Source organism: Phocoena sinus, chromosome 16, assembly GCF_008692025.1.
Source record: "Phocoena sinus isolate mPhoSin1 chromosome 16, mPhoSin1.pri, whole genome shotgun sequence".
Classification (NCBI taxonomy): domain Eukaryota; kingdom Metazoa; phylum Chordata; class Mammalia; order Artiodactyla; family Phocoenidae; genus Phocoena; species Phocoena sinus.
In genome coordinates, this window is record NC_045778.1 from 57,531,743 (window position 1) to 57,550,248 (window position 18,506).

Genomic DNA, 18,506 nt, shown 5'->3' on the forward strand with positions numbered 1-18,506 from the left:
TTCATTGAGGTCAGCTACCAAGCTCGGGGTTTGACTCGCCCTTCGCCCTCTTCAAGATGGGTGTCGCCAGCTGCCGCAGCGCACTCTGCTGCCCGCGCCTGCCCGCCCGCCCGCGCCCGCCCGATCCCACGCGCCCGCCAAAGCCGAAGCGACCCGGAGGCTGCGGCGCCCCCACCCAACCCCACCCCCCGCGCCCCTGTCCCTGTGCACGTGACGGGGGGCAGTTTTCCTTCTCTCCTCCCCCTCACCGAAACCCCGCCTTCTCCTGAGAGGCTGCGGCTTTCTATTGCGCTACAACAGGAATGACCGCCGTGCAAGCCAATCAGAACGCGACGCTTCAAGTAAGACCCGCCCCCTGTTGGTCCTCAGGTTCCTTCCCGCTCACACCGGAGTCACTTCCGAAGAGAGAGAACCGCCATGAAGAGAGAAGGGGGTGCCGCCCACCTCTGCTCCGACAGCCTCCCCGAGTCCCAGCAGCAAGACGGCAACCACGCACCCAACTTCTCCAGCCACAGCACATGCCGCCGTCGCCAGCGGCGCCGACATGACAAGGCGCTGCATGCCCGCTAGGCCAGGTTTCCCCTCATCCCCAGCCCCGGGGTCGTCGCCCCCGCGCTGCCACCTGAGACCCGGTAGTACCGCCCCTGCTGCAGCGGGAAAGAGAACAGAGAGTCCTGGGGACAGGTACCGTGCAGAGGGCTTGAGAAGGGGCCGGGTCGCGGGGGCAAGGGTATATGAGGGAGGACTGCGGACGGCCGCTCTTCCAGTTCCCGCCATCCTCCGCGAGCTCAGGCCTCCGCGTCCGGGGCCTGGCAAACCACCGCCCCGCCTCCGCGCGGGGGCTGCTGGGAGCTGGAGTCTCCTTTTCTGTAGTTGGGACGCTGTTCTTGGTCTAGTGACCACAGCCTGGATGGCTACGGACCACCCGCCTTAGGTAGAACGTGGTTTTTGTCCTTTACTTTAGCTGGACCCGGGGCCCTGACTGCTAAGTGCATATTTAAGTGGTTTTCTGTACGCTGTCAGTTTTACTGATCCTAGTGGTTGAATAGTATAAGCCTTTTCTGTATTGTGGGTGATATTATGTAAGATGTGATGAGGAAAATCCTTCCACGAATTGCTTTAAAGTCCACTACGCACAATAAGTCTTAATTTAAAAAACATGCAGATTTGGAATGTGATATGTTTTCTCCTTCAGTAACTTTACGCCTCTCCAAGAGGCCAGATTTTTTTGTAAAGATTTTGTGGGAGCTATGTAATGAGATGGGGAGTTTAATCAAATGACATCCTCTGACAATAAAACATGTTTAAATTCTCTACGCACTTGGTACTGTCTTTTTTATTTTAAGTTTGAAAGCTTGTAACGTAAGTTTAACCGTAAATTTATCTTCAGATATTGTTGTACAGGTCCACAACCCCTTATCTTAATTCAGAAAGCTATGAAAATCCAAAGTTTTCAATAAGTTTGGCACCACATCTAACTTGGCAGCCAAACCTGACCAGAACTAATGGAAGGCTATAGATGGTCTTTATCTCATTAGGTGTGAGTGTTTGTAAGTTTTTTGTGTTTTTTTTTTTTGTAAGTTTTGCTGGAGAAATATTAATGTGTTTGCTTATAGGGTGCAGTCTCAGACCCCACTGGGGGCTTTACATAATGCATCCAAAAAAAAAAAATTTAGAATTCTAAAGCACATTTGGCCCCAAAAGTTTCAGATAAGGGTTTGTGTGCTGTTACAAATAATTTTTTAATTAGTTATAATTAGTTTAGTTATAAATAAGTAATGGACCTTTCTGTGCATATGAACTTAGGGGACTGTTCTTTCTTGAAAGTCACATTCCTGGTTATTTTACAGGTTTCTTGTATGTTTTACCCAAAGCCATTTTTCTCTCAGGTGTATTAACCAAAAAGATGTAATACTTTAGGGAAGAGATACAGTGTTACTTTTAGTAATTAACATAAAAACATTCAGTATTGTTTTGAGTTAATTAGCTGCTTTTTAGTCCTTTCTCATCTCTCTTTATTCAACCAGTAATTGAAGGCATCATCCTTCTCCCCTTTGCAGACCTCTAGTATTTCTTCTTTTACCCTCTGATATAATTTATTTTATGAAAAAAATGCATAGATTCCCACTCATTCATTTCATAGCTGCTTAGCTTTTCTACCAGCATCTCAGACAGACATTGTGGACTCTCAGTAAACCATTAAGAATGGGCATTGCTATTCTAATGTGGCAAGTAAAGAGTACAAGATGTAGAAGAAGAATAACCTTCAAAGGACTTGGATTGTTCAAGTTTCCTCTGAGCATTCCAAGCTCATAGTGGATAAATATTTCGGGAAATTCATCTACTGCTTATTTTCTTTCAGCTAAAATGAATACATTTTAGCAAAATTTGCCAGAAGGGTGATTTGTTGCTCAACATATAATAACATCCCTCTATGCAGTTGACAACTCTAAACACATGAACAAATCAGAATACAAATTATGGTAATATGGTCCTACTTCACTTTGTGTTCATTGTAGGATGCAGAAATCCTTAAAAATTAAAAGTTTGGTTTTTGTTATTCTTGTTAACTTACTCCTTTTTCTCTGTTTTGTGTTTTTCCCAGGCAACGCATTATTTTCGTAAATATCTTAAGAATTCTTAGTAAAAAATTAAGATTTTGAAACATGATTCATTCCAGTTTTTGCTGTTACTTAGATTAACCTTAACTGTAGTGTATAAAGAGTATAATAAAAGGTTAGAACTTGATCCTTTCTTCCTTTTGCCCAGCACACTCTTCATCTGCCTCTCCAGACCAGCAAAATCACCCGTATTTGCCATTCTACCATCTACTCTTGTTATGAGTCTGTTCAGGTTTTACTTAGTTTTTATAATCTCCATTATTCGTTCAGCAAACATCTGTTGAGCATTCTTTTGTACCTGGCACTGGAGATATCAAGGAATAGGATCAGATCCCCTCAAGTTCTTTTCTTCTCCCACATAGCAACAAGCTTTTCAGTCCTAGGAAATACTCGACCAATTCCTTAGATCCACACTCTAGTCTTATCATTTTAGTACTATAGAGTATATAAACCTCAATACTGCTTTTATAAATTTACTCCTACAGGAAGTGCTGAATTTAATTTTTAAAATTTTTTATAATCAGCTTAGCAAAGCATTATTGTCATTGTCAGAACTTGATTAAACCAGAGAGTGAAATTCAGCCTATAGTCTATAAATCTACTGATATTCTCCACTTAATCTGAATTATTGAAGTTTTAATATTTGCTAATGTGATCCCATATTAGTTATGCTTTTATTTTCAGGAAGCAGTCAATTATAGATTTCTTCAAACCAGCTTCAAAACAAGGTATGTATACTGTTAATGCATTTTTTGTGGGATCTTTTGGGGAGGAAGATGGAGTCAATTTTTAAATCTACTCTAAACTCTTATTAATTTGATTAAACATGGTGTTCAAAATAGAAAATATAAAGATGCAGTGTTGTTTACAAAGATAAACAAGTTCTAAACATCATGAAGAAACTTTTTGCTGTTACGCTTTCTTAATTGAAAATATTCCAGTTAATAATGTTCATAATGTATACTATTTCGATTCTGTATTAAAGTAACTTATTTCATAAGTGGAGCTATAGGGAGCTTACATGATGTAACAAAAGGGAGATTTGTGAAAGTAAGGCTATTAAATCATGTCTTAAATTCTCCCCCCAATAATATGTGTATCATTTAATTATCAATTTGAAAACTTTTGTGATAGTTTAATATTTTAAGTATAATAATTTATAATAAATATACAAATGTAATCGTTTGTGCTATTTTTAATAACATACAATGTGTATGTGTTTTAATTGGCTATTTAGATAGACATATGTTGGATTCTCCACAAAAATCGAACATCAAATATGGAGAAAGTGGATTGTCCATCAGTGGGACAGAGCAGTTTGAAAGGAAACTATCCTCACCAAAAAGATCTAAACCCAAAAGGGTGCCATCAGAAAAGAGCCCCGTCTTAGAGGCATTCATGAAAGGTGTTAAAGAGCACCATAGAGATCATGGTGTACATGAGTCACGTCAGCCTTGTGTGTCACTGGCCACCAAATGTCCAAAGGCAGTTACAAAATACGTTCCTCCTTCATATCTCTTGTCAAAAGAGACGAAGAAAAAACATCAGTCTCCAGAGGGAAGGAAGTCACATTTCATTCATGAAAATAGCAGGGAGAAGAATGATGGAGATCGAGGCAAAATCAGTGCAGATTCTAAAAAGCAGGCCGCGGTGACAGAAGCTGACATCTTCAAGAACAGCTCCAGAAGTCTTAGCAGCAGGAGCAGCCTGTCCAGGCACCACCCAGGAGAAAGCCCACTGGGAGCTAAGTTCCAGTTGTCTCTAGCTTCTTACTGCAGAGAAAGAGAACTAAAGAGGTTGAGACGGGAGCAAATGGAGCAGAGAATCAACTCAGAAAATTCTTTCTCAGCAGCAAGCACTCTTTCCTTAAAATCCTCTAGTATAGGAAGAAGATGCAAACCAAGGCAGGAACAGAGTAAACAGAATGATGTCACAGCCGGAAATAGTAATCTTTCAAACCTGGTATGTGCAATAAATGCTGAATTAGCTTGGCTACTATTTTATCATATTTAGATACTAAATCTAAAGATGTTTGATAATTGTTAAGAAACAATTTGGTACCTTTTGTTAGGGAAATACTGATACACAGTTTGTATAGAAGCTAGTTTCATTAAATTCCCTCGAACTGTCCTTCAAACTTAGTAAAGCATTGTTTTTTGCCCATAATTTTTTTCAGACCAGGAACAAAGATCTTTCTTAATCAGGAAAGTAAGCATTTTTTTTTTAGACAAGTGCAGTCATTTTTAAGTTAGGCTACACTGAAGGGAGATTCTTGAGGGAATGGAAAATCTAAAACAACAGGAAATGGTTTAGAACAGAGGTTCTCAGAATGTTCCTTGGACTAGCAACATCAGCATCACCTAGGAACTTGTTAGAAATGTAGATTCTCAGGCCCCACTCCAAACCCAATGAACCAGAAACTGAAGTAGAGTCCAGCAATCTGCAATTAACAAGCTTTCCAGATTATTCTGCTGCACTTTAAAGTTTGAAAATCACTAGTTTAGGTTATATGTCTTAAGTAGTTGAGTATGGGTCTTAGAAAACTTAGAATATGATGAAAACTATCCAGATACATCTTAAGCTCATCAAACTTCTGTTTTGAGAATTAGCATAAAAGCTGTTCCTGTCCCCTGGAAAGTCAAGTTGTTAAGTACATCTGTTTCAGAAAGCTTCTCTACATACAGAGCAACTAAAGGAAGATGAGATATCAAGAAAGTGCTATGTTGATAAGATACTATGAGATTTTAAAATCAGATGGACCAAAAATAAACCAAACTATGACATTCTAAGAGTGAATGGAGTTGTATTTTATACTGCTGGAAAATTATATTTGTAAACTCATGGGTTTGTTTGCAAGGAATTTAGTGCCTTTACCAGTGAGATTTGCTAATGATCAATAGAAGTTAGTAACATTTGGTCCATTTTCATAGCATTTCAGTGTTTGGTGGTGTATCAGTACCTAAACAGAAGTGTTGAAGAGTTGTAGCCATTTGATAGGCAAATATTAGGCTATTTCTTTATTAAAATAATAGTACAATACAGTGCTCTAATATTAATCTTGAGCTATTAATAAAAATTTCTAAATTTACATTATGAAAACTGACATTTTTACATATGATACAAATGTACTTCATTTTTATGAAAAGACTTAGGAATTTAAAATATTTTATTATAGAAGTTTGGGTTTACCTCCAAATTTGGTGCTTGCTTTATTCAGAGTAGAAATCTGTGTTTAAATATTACGAAGAAAAGTTCACATTCTTGACTGCTCCCAACTCCTAATTATTTTTTTCTCATTTTGCTAATAGGAAAATGGACCTCTCTCAAGAAAAAGATCCTCTTCTGATTCATGGGAACCTGCCTCAGGTAGAATCAAAATTAAATTTCAGAATTTTAAATAAATTTGCATCTTAATGGCACTGTTTTTTACTTAAATTTGTTTAAATATGCAGTTTCCTTCCTAGAGGTAAATTCGGTGTCTCAGATTAGTTAAAAGTTCGGTAATGTTATATTCAGAAGGAATAGTTCTTGAATTCAGTATGTGTAAACAGTGGTTTGTCTTGACTCTTCTCTGCCTTCTTCAAGAGTTCCTAACAATGTGCTTTTCATATTGGTACTCAGTGTTCTACTTCTGAATCCTTGGCTACATTAAGAAGCATAATCTTAAATTCTTGGAATTATGGACTGAGGTCTTGATATTATAGATGCTTTGTTTAAGTTTGAAACTGTTATCAAGGTCTAAAACTGTTTCTTAATTTTTCAAATACAAAGGTCCCTTTTTAATATCAAATTCAAGGACACCTACATGATATTAATTTGTACTTTCAGTAACTGTTGATTGAGAAAATACATAATAACAAACAGCTACTGTTAACTCAGTAATTCTTAAAATATTCTTTTTAACTAGAAGATAGAACAGTGTAAAATTCAAACACCGCAGAAATGTATAACATAGAAAATGAAAGGCCCCCAGAAATGCCAACTGTTCAGAATAGTCTGGTGTATCAAATTTCTTTTTCTGCTATAACTGCAGACTTTGAAAAATGGGCTTTACAAATTTCCACAATCAGTAAGATACATTGGACATACTGATAATAGCCAACATTTATTGAGCACTTACTGTGCGCCATGCTTTTAATCATTTGATTCACATCCTTATAAGGTGGTTACTTTTAGAGATGAAAAAACAGGTACAGAGAGACAGTTCTGACTCATTCTTCTTCAGGTTTCATGTAAAACTCTGTTTTTTATACATTCTAGAGGTGTACTGCATTTTGACCAAGTGATCTTGAGTCTTAAAATCCATCTGCAGCCAAGGCTGAAATCATATTTTACTATTGTAGAAGGACCTTCTAGGATAAAAGAATAAATTTGAGGTTTTATGTGTTGTTTTTTAATTTTTAAAAATTTTACAGTATTGTTGGTTTTAGTGATCAAATTTTAGAGGATTTTGACATTATAGTACAAGAACAATAATTTCTCAGCCATGAGACATGAGATTGCTCCTGTACTGTGTTACATATTTGTAACACTAAATAAATGACCACTTTGCACTGAGGTGAATGGAAAACAAAATATCTTTAGGCTAGCTCTGCTAGTATAAGGGAACACTGGTGGTGGTGTTGCCACCCAGCTGTTCAGCATTTTTTTCTCTGATAATGACTAAGATAAAAATTCTCTTCAGTTCATGGGTTTGCAGATTTCATCAGTGGTGACTAAAGTAGTTTCCCATATACTGTTTCCCGCATTCTCGAGCACTGCTTGAAAAGGATGCTTTCTACATATTTTCAGAGGCAGGTTTAAGATAATTGCCTTCACTTGTATTTTTATTTCTAATATGTTTGCATGTTTTCATAATCCTCATTAATAATTATGGTGTTGTAATCTTAGTAAACATACATTTATACTTCAGTTGAATATCAACAGAATATAAAGGGCATAAGGGGATTTTTCACTCTAGATAACATGAAGAATGTTTATCTTTATCTGATAGATAAATAATGAATAGATATTAATAATCCAATATTATGTTTTATTTATATTACTGCTAATTACACTTAACAGTTGTGATATACATAATCACACACAAGTTCAGGGATTTCAAAAATGTTGGTAGTGTAGGCATTTAGCTCTTTGGTCTTCCAGAGCCCTGTCCTTCGGCTGAATTCTGAGGACCAACTTAATCCCTCCCTAGTTTATTCCATAATTTATTAATAACCAATCCCCTATTGAGCATGTGGAGTTTTCCTTTTTACAAATTCAGTCCCTATCTTATCTGAGTATTTTATATATTAATAGATATTTGAAGTGTTGTAAAACAAACATTCAGCCTACAAGTTGTACAAGAAGTATGAAAAGAATCATGAAACGTTTACAGTTACATTACTGCCCTAGAGAGCTTGCAAAAGGAGACCTGTAGTACCAGTTCACTCTCCTCTTAACACTAGATGTTAAAAGCTCTTAATAAGCTGATTTTTCGGGCTTCCCTGGTGGCGCAGTGGTTAAGAATCCGCCTGCCAGTGCAGGGGACACGGGTTCAAGCCCTGGTCTGGGAAGACCCCACATGCTGCAGAGCAACTAAGCCTGTGCGCCACAACTACTGAGCCTGCGCTCTAGAGCCCGGGAGCCACAACTACTGAGCCCGCACACCTAAAGGCTGTGCTCTGCAACAAGAGAAACCCGTGCATGGCAGTGAAGACTAGCCCCTGCTCGCTGCAACTAGAGAAAAGCCCACACACAGCAACAAAGACCCAATGCAGCCTAAAATAAACTAATTTAAAAAAAAAAACACCATCCAGTTTAAAAAAATAATAATAAGCTGATTTTTCCTAAACTTTGCCCACAGTTTTTCTTTCCTCCTAGGTAAGTCTTTACTTCTTAAACAAAGCAGGAATTTCCCCTCATTACTAGCTGTATATAAATTGACTTCTCTAAGGAAATGGAGCAAAACTCAAATTAGCAGCTCTATAGCTTTTTTGTAACCCCCAAACTTAAGATAATCAGTGTAAGTCTTCTCTTTTTCTTAGTTATCTGATTTCTCATCCTGCCCTATAAGGGACCTCTGTCCTTTTTTATAAGACATTTAACCCCAGAAAACTTAGTGGGCATGGAGTGATTTCTCAGGTAATAAAAATATCTGTAGAAGAATGTAGATAGGAGCATTTGTTTATTAATTGATTTTTCATTCTTATAAATTGAGTTTTCCAGAGTATGTATTGATCAGGTTATGCAAATAATTGCTTAACTCTTGAGGTTTTTTTGGTTTTTGTTTTTTAAATCAAGTTGTTAAGAATTTGGGGACATCTGTCCATGTGCAGAAAGAACTTGATTTAGGGAAATTTGATTTTGAGAATACTAGTTATATAAATAGTGAATTTTTAATGAATAATAAATTTTAAGAGTGAATTAATGAAACATCACATTTTTAAACACAGAAATTTTAAAAAACTGGTTAACTCAAATATATGTGCTTCTGGATGGTATACGTGCTTCTGGATGGAGCTCCTAACACAGAGACAGGTTGTATTAGTTTCCTAGGGCTGCCATAACAAAGTACCTAAACCTGAGTGGCTTAAAACAACAGAAATTTATTGTCTCATGATTCTGGAAGCTAGAATTCCCAAACTAAGGTTATCAGCAGGACCATGCTCTCTCTTAAAAACTATAGGGGAGACTCCTTTTACTTGCCCTTCCAGCTTCCGGTGTTTGTCTACAATCCTTAGCATTCCTTGACTTGTAGGTGCATCACTCCAGTCACGTGGCATCTTCTTCCTATGTGTCTTCATATTATCTTCCTCCTGCATGTCTTTCTCCATGTCCAAATTTCCTCTTTCTATAAGGACACCAGTTGTATTGGATTAGGACCCACCCTAATGACCTCATTTTAATTTGATTGCCCCTATAAAGACCCTGTTTCTAATTCAGGTCACATTCTGAGGTTCTGGGAGTTAACACTTCAACATATCATTTTGGGAGCTACAGTTCAACCCATAACACAGCTGAAGACTAGAGGGATACATGGGAAAGAATAAAAAATTTAATAGTAGGGAAAAAGACTTAGGGGAATTTTTTTAATTGAGAAATTAAAAATTTTCTGCCTTCAACTAGTTATTGTGTATGTGTTTTAAGGTACTATAAATTTAGATGTAAAAGTGTTACATTTCTAGAACCAGGTAGGCTTTAGTCTAAGAAAGAGTATATGCACTTTGAGGAAAAGTGCCTTTAGGATCCTTTCCTTGATATAGATATGCAGTTTTTTAGTGTTTTGGGGTGTAACACCTCTAATTCTATTTAGGTGGTAAACTTTTAATAGCTTTTGAATGAAAATGAGCATTTGTCATTAGCTTTGGACTAAATTTCATGGACACTAGTATTTATCAGTTAATAAATAAAATATTAACTCTGTTTCCTCATTCCATATGTGGTTAATAATCTCAGCCTAAACTTTTAGAATTTAAACATTTTGTCAGGGTATTCTAGACACTTACTGAATAAACTTTAATAAGATAGGAAAGTATACTTTTCACTAATCTGGCAAAAATTAAATTTTAGCAGGCTCTAAGCAGAATAAATTCCCTGACAAAAGAAAAAGGAACTCTGTGGACTCAGATCTGAAAAGCACAAGAGAATCTATAATGCCAAAAGCAAAAGAGTCCTTCCTTGAGAAGCGTCCTGATGGACCACATCAGAGAGAAAAATTTATAAAACATATTGCACTGAAGACACCTGGTGGTGTATTGCGCTTGGAAGATATATCCAAGGAACCGAATGAAGAAGCTGATTGCTCCTCTGCAGGCTTGGCACCTTCAAATACTGGGCACCATTCTTCCAGGAATAGTGACCAAATTCGTGTGGCAAGTACCAAAGAGACTAAGATACAGAAACCCCACTTACCTTTACCTCAGGAAAAGTCTGCAGTTAAAAAAGCTAGCAACTTTCAGAAAAATAAAACTGCTAGCTCTGTGGCATCACAGGAGACAAAACTTCTACCTTTACTTTCCCATGTTCCAAGTGCTGGTTCCTCTCGGGTTCCATTAAATGCTAAAAATTGCACTCTTCCAGTTCCTAAAAAAGATAAAGAGCGTTCCTCATCTAAAGAATGTTCTGGGCATTCTACAGAGTCCTCCAAACACAAGGAACACAAAGCAAAGACTAATAAGGCTGATTCTAACGTATCTACAGGGAAAATTTGTGGGGGATCTTTGCGTTCAGAATATGGCACTCCTACAAAGTCTCCCCCGGCTGCTTTGGAAGTTGTGCCATGTATTCCGAGCCCAACAGCACCTTCAGATAAAGCCCCTTCAGATAAAGAGAGTTCAGGAAATTCCAATGCAGGTAGCAATGCACTGAAAAGAAAACTAAGGGGTGATTTTGATAGTGATGAAGAAAGTTTAGGTTATAACCTAGACAGTGATGAGGAAGAGGAAACATTAAAATCACTGGAAGAAATAATGGCTTTGAACTTCAATCAGACTCCTGCAACTACAGGAAAGCCTCCTGCTCTTTCTAAGGGGCTTAGATCTCAGTCATCAGACTATACAGTAAGTAGTTTTATGACATTTATCTTTACTTGAAGAGAGAAAGATGGATTGACTAGTGAACGAGGGATAGATTGTTAGAACTTACTTTAAAATTCAGTTTGTTACAACTTTTTTTTAGACTGAAAGTGGTATAGTTCTTTTTTGGTAAATGGATTTCCCATATCTTCAGCTTTATGACTGTAAATCAGTGGTCTCCAAACTTTTTTTGATCACACACACTTTTATTAGTAAAAAAAATTTTGAGCATGTACCCCAATATATATGTATAGCTATAGATTATATACCTGTACTACTATACTACTATGTACTTTCTGAAGCATATGAAGAAAACAGAATTTGAAAGGAAGAAGAAAAAAGTATTTTCCTATATAAGTTATATAGAAGTTACAATAGAGTAAGTTCTACTGGAGTTTCTATAGAAGTTCCATATAAATAGAAGTTCTATTATTTTCTTCCTGCACCCCAATGGATCACCTTGCACACCCCCTGCTTTGGAGACCACTGCTGTAAATGAAGGTAGAGTGTAGAAATGTTGTTAATTGTGGTGTGCAATTTTATTTATAAAGTGCTTCATTCTGTCTTGGGAATAAGCTGAATTAAATTCTCATGTGTGTAAAATTTGGTGGGGAAGGTGTTAATGTTTCATGGTAACACCTAAAAATTAGTAGTTTAATTCCACTAAAATAGAATTTAAAAATAAAGACAGGGTAGCTATGGAGCCCTTGGGTGTTAACAGTCAGTTCCTAAGGCTAGCAGGGTTTTTATAAGTAGTGCCTTTCCTAATAGATGGTAAAATCAAATTGCCTGCGTACAAAATTCTAGATTTAAAGCATGATGGTGAAAATTATCTTTTTAAGAAAGATATCCTTCTGGCCCAGGTTATTGAAATAGAAAATACTTTTTAGTCTTCTGAATAATTTAAAACATCCCAGTTCTTCTACTAAGATATGTTATAAAGTATTCCCAAATTTTCTTCTTGTTTTAGGAACATGTTCATAGTGGAACTTATACAAATACTTTAGAGCGTCTAGTGAAGGAGATGGAAGACACACAAAGGTAGGTTGGCATCGTGACTGACTTGCTAAATTTAACATACTGTTTGTTTGTATGGCTGGCTTTTAATTTACCTTAAAAAAACATGAGAAATTAGCATGTATTTTGTGCTAGTGCTATTATAACAGTTTTGCTGTCAACTATGTTAGAAATAAGGTGTTCTTATTTACAGGCTGAATCAAAAGATCCTGGTTTTTATGGCATACTGCATTAATTAATAGTATGAATTCCTTTCTACTTATTACAGCTGGTATCTGGTAGCTGAAGTTCTTGATCAAAAGCATGGGTAGAATTTTTTTTTGTATTTTTTTTATTGTGACAAAAATATAGAACATAAAATTTACCATTTCAATCATTTTTAAATGTATAGTTCACTGGCGTTACCATACATTCGCATTGTTGTGCAACCATCATCACCATCCATCTCCAGAACTTTTATTTTCCATCTTCCCTAACTGAAATTTTATACCCGTTAAACAATAACTCCCTATTCTCCCCTTCCCTCTAGCCCCTGGCAACTACCACTCTTTCTGTTACTATGAAATTGACTATTCTAGGTACCTCATATAAATGGGATCATACAGTATTTGTCCTTTTATGACTGGCTTATTTCACTTAGCATAATGTCTTCAAGGTTCATCCATGTTGTAGCATGTGCCAGAATTTCCTCTTTGAATTTTTGAATTTATTTTTTTATACAACAGGTTCTTATGAGTTATCTATTTTATACATATTAGTGTATATATGTCAATCCCAATCTCCCAGTTCATCCCACCACCACCACTTCCCCCATCATTTTCCCCCCTTGGTGTCCATATGTTTGTTCTCTACATCTGTGTCTCTATTTCTGCTCTGCAAATGGTTCATCTGTACCATTTTTCTAGGTTCCATGTATAAGCGTTAATATACAATATTTGTTTTTCTCTTTCTGACTTCACTCTGTATGACAGTCTCTAGATCCATCCACATCTCTACAAATGACCCAATTTTGTTCCTTTTTAAGGCTGAATAATCCACTGTATGTATATACCTCATTTTATTTATCCATTTATCTATTGATGGACACATTTGGGTTGCTTCTGTTTTTTGACTACTGTAAATTTTGCTGCTATGAACATGGGTGTACAAATTATCTCTTCAAGTACCCACTTTAAGTTCTTTTGGGTATATACCCAGAAGTGGAATTGCTGGATCATATGGTAATTCTATACATAATTTTTTGAGGAATTGCTGTACTGTTTTCCATAGTGGCTGTACCATTTTATATTCCTGCCAGTAGTGCACACGGGTCCAGTTTCTCTACCTCCTCACCAGCACTTGGTTTTTCTGGTTTTTTAATGATAGCCATCCTAACAGGTATGAAGTGGCATCTTCATACTTGTTAAACATTCGTATGCCGTCCTAGTCCAAGTTTTGAAATGAGTATAACCAGAAGTGGTATTTCTACATCAAATTACTGTTTTGAGGAAGAAGTTTAGAATTATTACTGATAACCCCACCCCCACACACACATACAGAAATCAAAAAGTTTGGGCATTATAATAACCCCAATGAAATTTATGTAACTAGTTGCAAACTGCTTTTGCTTATGAAAGGGGAAAAATAATATTCCTTATTAGTTCAAAGATTATCCTTGAAACTAATGCAGAGAAATTCACTGAAAACTCAGTTGGCTTGAAGTTGGTATATATGTGTCTTTAAGTAGCTAAGCATAGGAATTGCAGACAGTAAGTGAGGAGTATTTCCCCTTTCTGAATTTAACTGGAGAAATTTGTCTCTACTATAAAATTCTTTTTTTTTTTTAGCTGCACTGTGCGGCATGTGGGATCTTAGTTCCCCAGCCAGGGATGGAACCCGTGCCCCCTGCAAGGGAAGCATGGATTCCTAACCACTGGACTGCCAGGGAATTCCCATCAACTGTAAAATTCTTTAAAAGTTTCATGGGGCTTCCCTGGTGGCGCAGTGGTTGAGGGTCCGCCTGCCGATGCAGGGGACGCAGGTTCGTGCCCCGGTCCGGGAAGATCCCACATGCTGCGGAGCGGCTAGGCCCGTGAGCCATGGCCGCTGAGCCTGCGCGTCTGGAGCCTGTGCTCCGCAACGGGAGAGGCCACAACAGTGAAAGGCTTGCGTACCGCAAAAAAAAAAAAAAAAAAAGTTTCATGAATTCATGTGATTTGTGATGTCAGATCTGAAGTTGCTTATTTAAAATTGAACATTGCACAGACCAAAGGCAGAGGTTCTAGTTTTTTGTTGTTGTTGTTCTTTTGCGGTACGCGGGCCTCTCACTGCTGTGGCCTCTCCCGTTGCGGAGCACAGGCTCCAGACGCGCAGGCTCAGCAGCCATGGCCCACGGGCCCAGCCGCTCCGCAGCATGTGGCATCCTCCCGGACCGGGGCATGAACCCGTGTCCCCTGCATCGGCAGGCGGACTCCCAACCACTGCGCCACCAGGGAAGCCCAGAGGTTCTAGTTTGATCTGATGATTAACTCTTTCCTGTAGTGATAGAGCAGTGCCTTTACTGGTCATTTACTGTTGTATTATACTCATCTACTGTGGGGCTGGAGCTGGGAATAAGGACCTTGGTTAAAGTAACTTAATCTTGGCAAGCAATATAAGCAAGGACTCCAGAGCTAAACTCTCTGGCTTTGAATCCCAGCTCCTTACATTGTGAGCTTGAACAAGTTAGCTTTTCTAATGCCTGTTTCCTCGTGTATGAAATGGGTAATAATCTACCTCATGGAATTGTTGTGAGGGTTAAAAGAGTTAATACATGAAGTCCTTGGTACAGTGTCATAGTAACTGCTTAGTAAGTGTTGGGTGTTGTGATAATCACAGTGACAATGGTGATGACTACTGCTTCTAGAAAGCCTGGTTAACGTTATCAGGTTGTTGGTCTACTGGAAGTCCAATGAGCATTAAAGATTAGAGGGATAATCAAATCAGTGGTGTTTATTCTTTGTGATTTTTCCTCCCCCGATCTCTAAATGATTTGGACATCATTCTTGAAGTCCTAGCCATAAAGAAATATTCAGATCTTTTAATGAGAGTTTTCTTTGGTGCTGCTTTTAGACATACCCTAGAAATAAAAAAATCTTTAGTTTAAGCCATTTATTATAACATTCTTTCGATTCTCAGGCTAGATGAACTGCAGAAGCAACTACAGGAAGACATAAGGCAGGGCCGAGGCATTAAATCTCCAATTAGAATTGGCAATCAAGACAGTACAGATGATGAAGATGGCCTCTTAGAAGAGCACAGGTATGTGGGGAATATAGTAAATAACTGTATGATATCTTTGTAAACGGTGGTGTATCATAACTAGACTTATCATGATGATCATTTTACAATGTATAGAAGTACAAAATCAATATGATGTTGTGTAATAGGAACTAACAGTGTTGTAGGTCAGTTACACTTCAAAAAACAAACTCAAAGAAAAAGATCAGATTTGTGGTTACCAGAGGCAGAAGGTTTGGGGCAGGGAGGGATTGAATGAAGGTGGTTAAAATGTACAAACTTCCAGTTATAAGATAAATAAGTACTAGGGATGTCATGTACAACATGAGAAATATAATTAACACTGCTTTATGTCGTGTATGAAAGTTGTTGAGAGAGTAAATCCTAAGAGTTTTCCCCACAAGAAAAAGATTTCCTATTTCTTTAATGTTGTATCAATATGAGATGGTGGATGTTCACTAAGCTTGTGATAATCATTTCATGATGTATGTAAGTCAAATCCTTATGCTATATATTTTCAACTTAAACAGTTCTGTATGTCAGTTATACCTCAATAAAACTGGATAAGTAAATAAATAAAATCAGGAAAAAAGAGCACAGGTACAGCATTTTTCATGATGTATGCTGTATTAAAAATACATTTTAAAATTTTGTTTTCGTAAAATAAATGAGCCATTGATGGTTATTTACTCTGTGAATAATCTATGATGGGTTTTTAATCCATCTGGGGTGGATTTGAAAGGCAGATTTTAAGGCCAAGTTAGATTTTTTGTCTTTTCTCCTTTTCACACAGACACATTTAGTGGCTTTGGACTATAAATATTCAATACTAGCAAAAAGTGGGAGAGCAGAACATGTGTTCTCATGTTCATCTTCTAATGTGGGATTAATAGTGGTCCTAAGAAAAGGGTTTTTTGCACCCAATCTTCAAATACAAAATTATATGCAGTATAACTGTTCAGTATTCAATAACTTCTTTTTTTCAGAGAATTTCTAAAGAAATTTTCAGTTACAATTGATGCTATTCCTGATCATCATCCAGGCGAAGAAATATTTAATTTCCTTAATTCTGGAAAAATTTTCAATCAGTATACCTTGGATTTAAGAGACTCTGGTTTTATCGGACAAAGTGCTGTAGAAAAGCTTATTCTTAAGTAAGTAGGAAAATAGACATTTAACTTTTTCTTGTATAAAAATTGAAAGGTTTCTGACTGATGTAATCTTCTGAAAGGTTAATTTCTATTCTGACCTATCCAGTTTCCTCATCCTCTTACTTATTACTGTTGCTCTTTGTGTTTTATTATTTAGTTATAGGAAGCCGTGTAAGATAGTCGCTTGGCATATTACATGCCTTTATTAGTTAGGGTTAAGATCAGTATCTAGTAACAGGGACTGTCAAAATAACAAGGCTTAGGGAGGTGCAAGAGGGAGGGAATATCAGGATATATGTATACATATAGCTGATTCACTTTGTTATACAGCAGAAACTAACACAACATTGTAAAGTAATTATACTCCAATAAAGATGTTAAAAATAAATAAATAAATAAATAAATAAAATAACAAGGCTTAAACAAGAAGTATATTTCTTTCTGATGTGGAAGAAGTTCAGAGGTAGGAAGTCCAGGGCTGGTGTTTCACCATATAATCTTTCTTCCCCACCATCCTTAGCACCTGGTTGCTTCAGGTGCTACTGGAGCTCCAGCCTTTAAATTCCCAGAAACCCCCCACAACATTTCTACTTATGGTTAGTTGGGTAGAACTAAGTCAACCTGGCCACACCTAGCCACAAGGAAGGCTGAGAAGTGATTTTCATTTCAGGCAGCCAGTGTGCCCAGCTAAAAACCCCAGGGTTCAGTTACCAAGAGGAAAGACAAGAATAGATGTTGGGATTAACAGTCTCTACCACAGTACCCAAACTGGTCTAATTTCTCTCAGTACGTGATAGCTCAGATCCAGACAGATCACATTAATTGTGGTGCTAAGTTTTGTGGAAGTACAAACCCAGTCTGGCAAAAGCAGATGATGCTCTGAGACTTAATAGGCTCTTCGACACTGCCAGCTACTGTAGATTTGTCCACCAGATAAATCTGGAGCCAAGCCAACAGATTGGTTCAGCTTTAGGCCACTGATTGAATTTCTAATGAGTAACCCATCCACATTGGGGTAGAGTCCACCTCCACGGACTATAATGGTTTGCTTGCTCATTTCCGATTATGTCAGATGTGGTGGTGGTAGAAGTTTCTTGCCATGAAGATAACAGTCATATTGATTTCACTGTATTTTTTCAGATCAGGAAAAACAGATCAGATTTTTTTGACAACACAAGGCTTCCTTACCTCTGCTTATCACTATGTCCAGTGTCCTGTACCTGTGTTAAAGTGGCTGTTTCGGGTAAGAGAAATATTTGGGGGGTATAGTTGCCTCTTTCTATATTTCCCAGTCAAAAATAAACTTTTAAAATATAATCTTATTTGCACATTACTAGAGAAAAAAATCTAGCATATCAAACCCATGATTTTAGTGGGCTAGAATGAAGCAAAAAGAGTCAGTATAAAGAGATTATAAAAGAAATGCTGGGCTTCCTTGGTGGCTCAGTGGTTGAGAGTCCGCCTGCCGATGCAGGGGACACGGGTTCGTGCCCCGGTCTGGGAAGATCCCACATGCCACGGAGCGGCTGGGCCCGTAAGCCATGGCCACTGAGCCTGTGTGTCTGGAGCCTGCGCTCCGCAACAGGAGAGGCCACAACAGTGAGAGGCCCGCTTACCGCAAAAAAAAAAAAAAAAGAAATGCTGGGGGGCTTCCCTGGTGGCGCAGTGGTTGAAAGTCCGCCTGCCAATGCAGGAGACACGGGTTCGTGTCCTGTCCGGGAGGATCCCACATACTGCAGAGCGGTTTGGCCCATGAGCCATAGCCACTGAGCCTGCGCGTCCGGAGCCTGTGCTCCGCAACGGGAGAGGCCACAACAGTGAGAGGCCTGCGTACCGCAAAAAAAAAAGAAATGCTAATGCAGATAGTGTGCAGGATAGGCAGTAATGCTAGTTGTGCCTAAGTT

The 18,506-nt window shown here is 37.9% G+C and overlaps 1 protein-coding gene across 2 annotated transcripts in view; it reads left to right on the forward strand.

The window, feature by feature from the left end:
- The first annotated feature begins 394 nt into the window (after positions 1–394).
- Positions 395–18,506, forward strand: part of SLF2 (SMC5-SMC6 complex localization factor 2) — a 42,175-nt gene continuing 24,063 nt past the window's right edge. Inside the window, exons 1-9 of one of the 2 annotated variants that reach the window (XM_032608471.1) lie at positions 395–684; positions 3,306–3,349; positions 3,859–4,583; positions 5,930–5,987; positions 10,173–11,161; positions 12,147–12,217; positions 15,350–15,472; positions 16,438–16,605; positions 17,743–17,845. In XM_032608471.1, coding sequence (XP_032464362.1) covers positions 545–684; positions 3,306–3,349; positions 3,859–4,583; positions 5,930–5,987; positions 10,173–11,161; positions 12,147–12,217; positions 15,350–15,472; positions 16,438–16,605; positions 17,743–17,845 — 2,421 coding nt within the window. In that variant the 5' untranslated portion in view covers positions 395–544. The remainder of the gene's footprint in view (positions 685–3,305; positions 3,350–3,858; positions 4,584–5,929; positions 5,988–10,172; positions 11,162–12,146; positions 12,218–15,349; positions 15,473–16,437; positions 16,606–17,742; positions 17,846–18,506) is intronic. The other variant, XM_032608473.1, reaches the window with a different exon arrangement.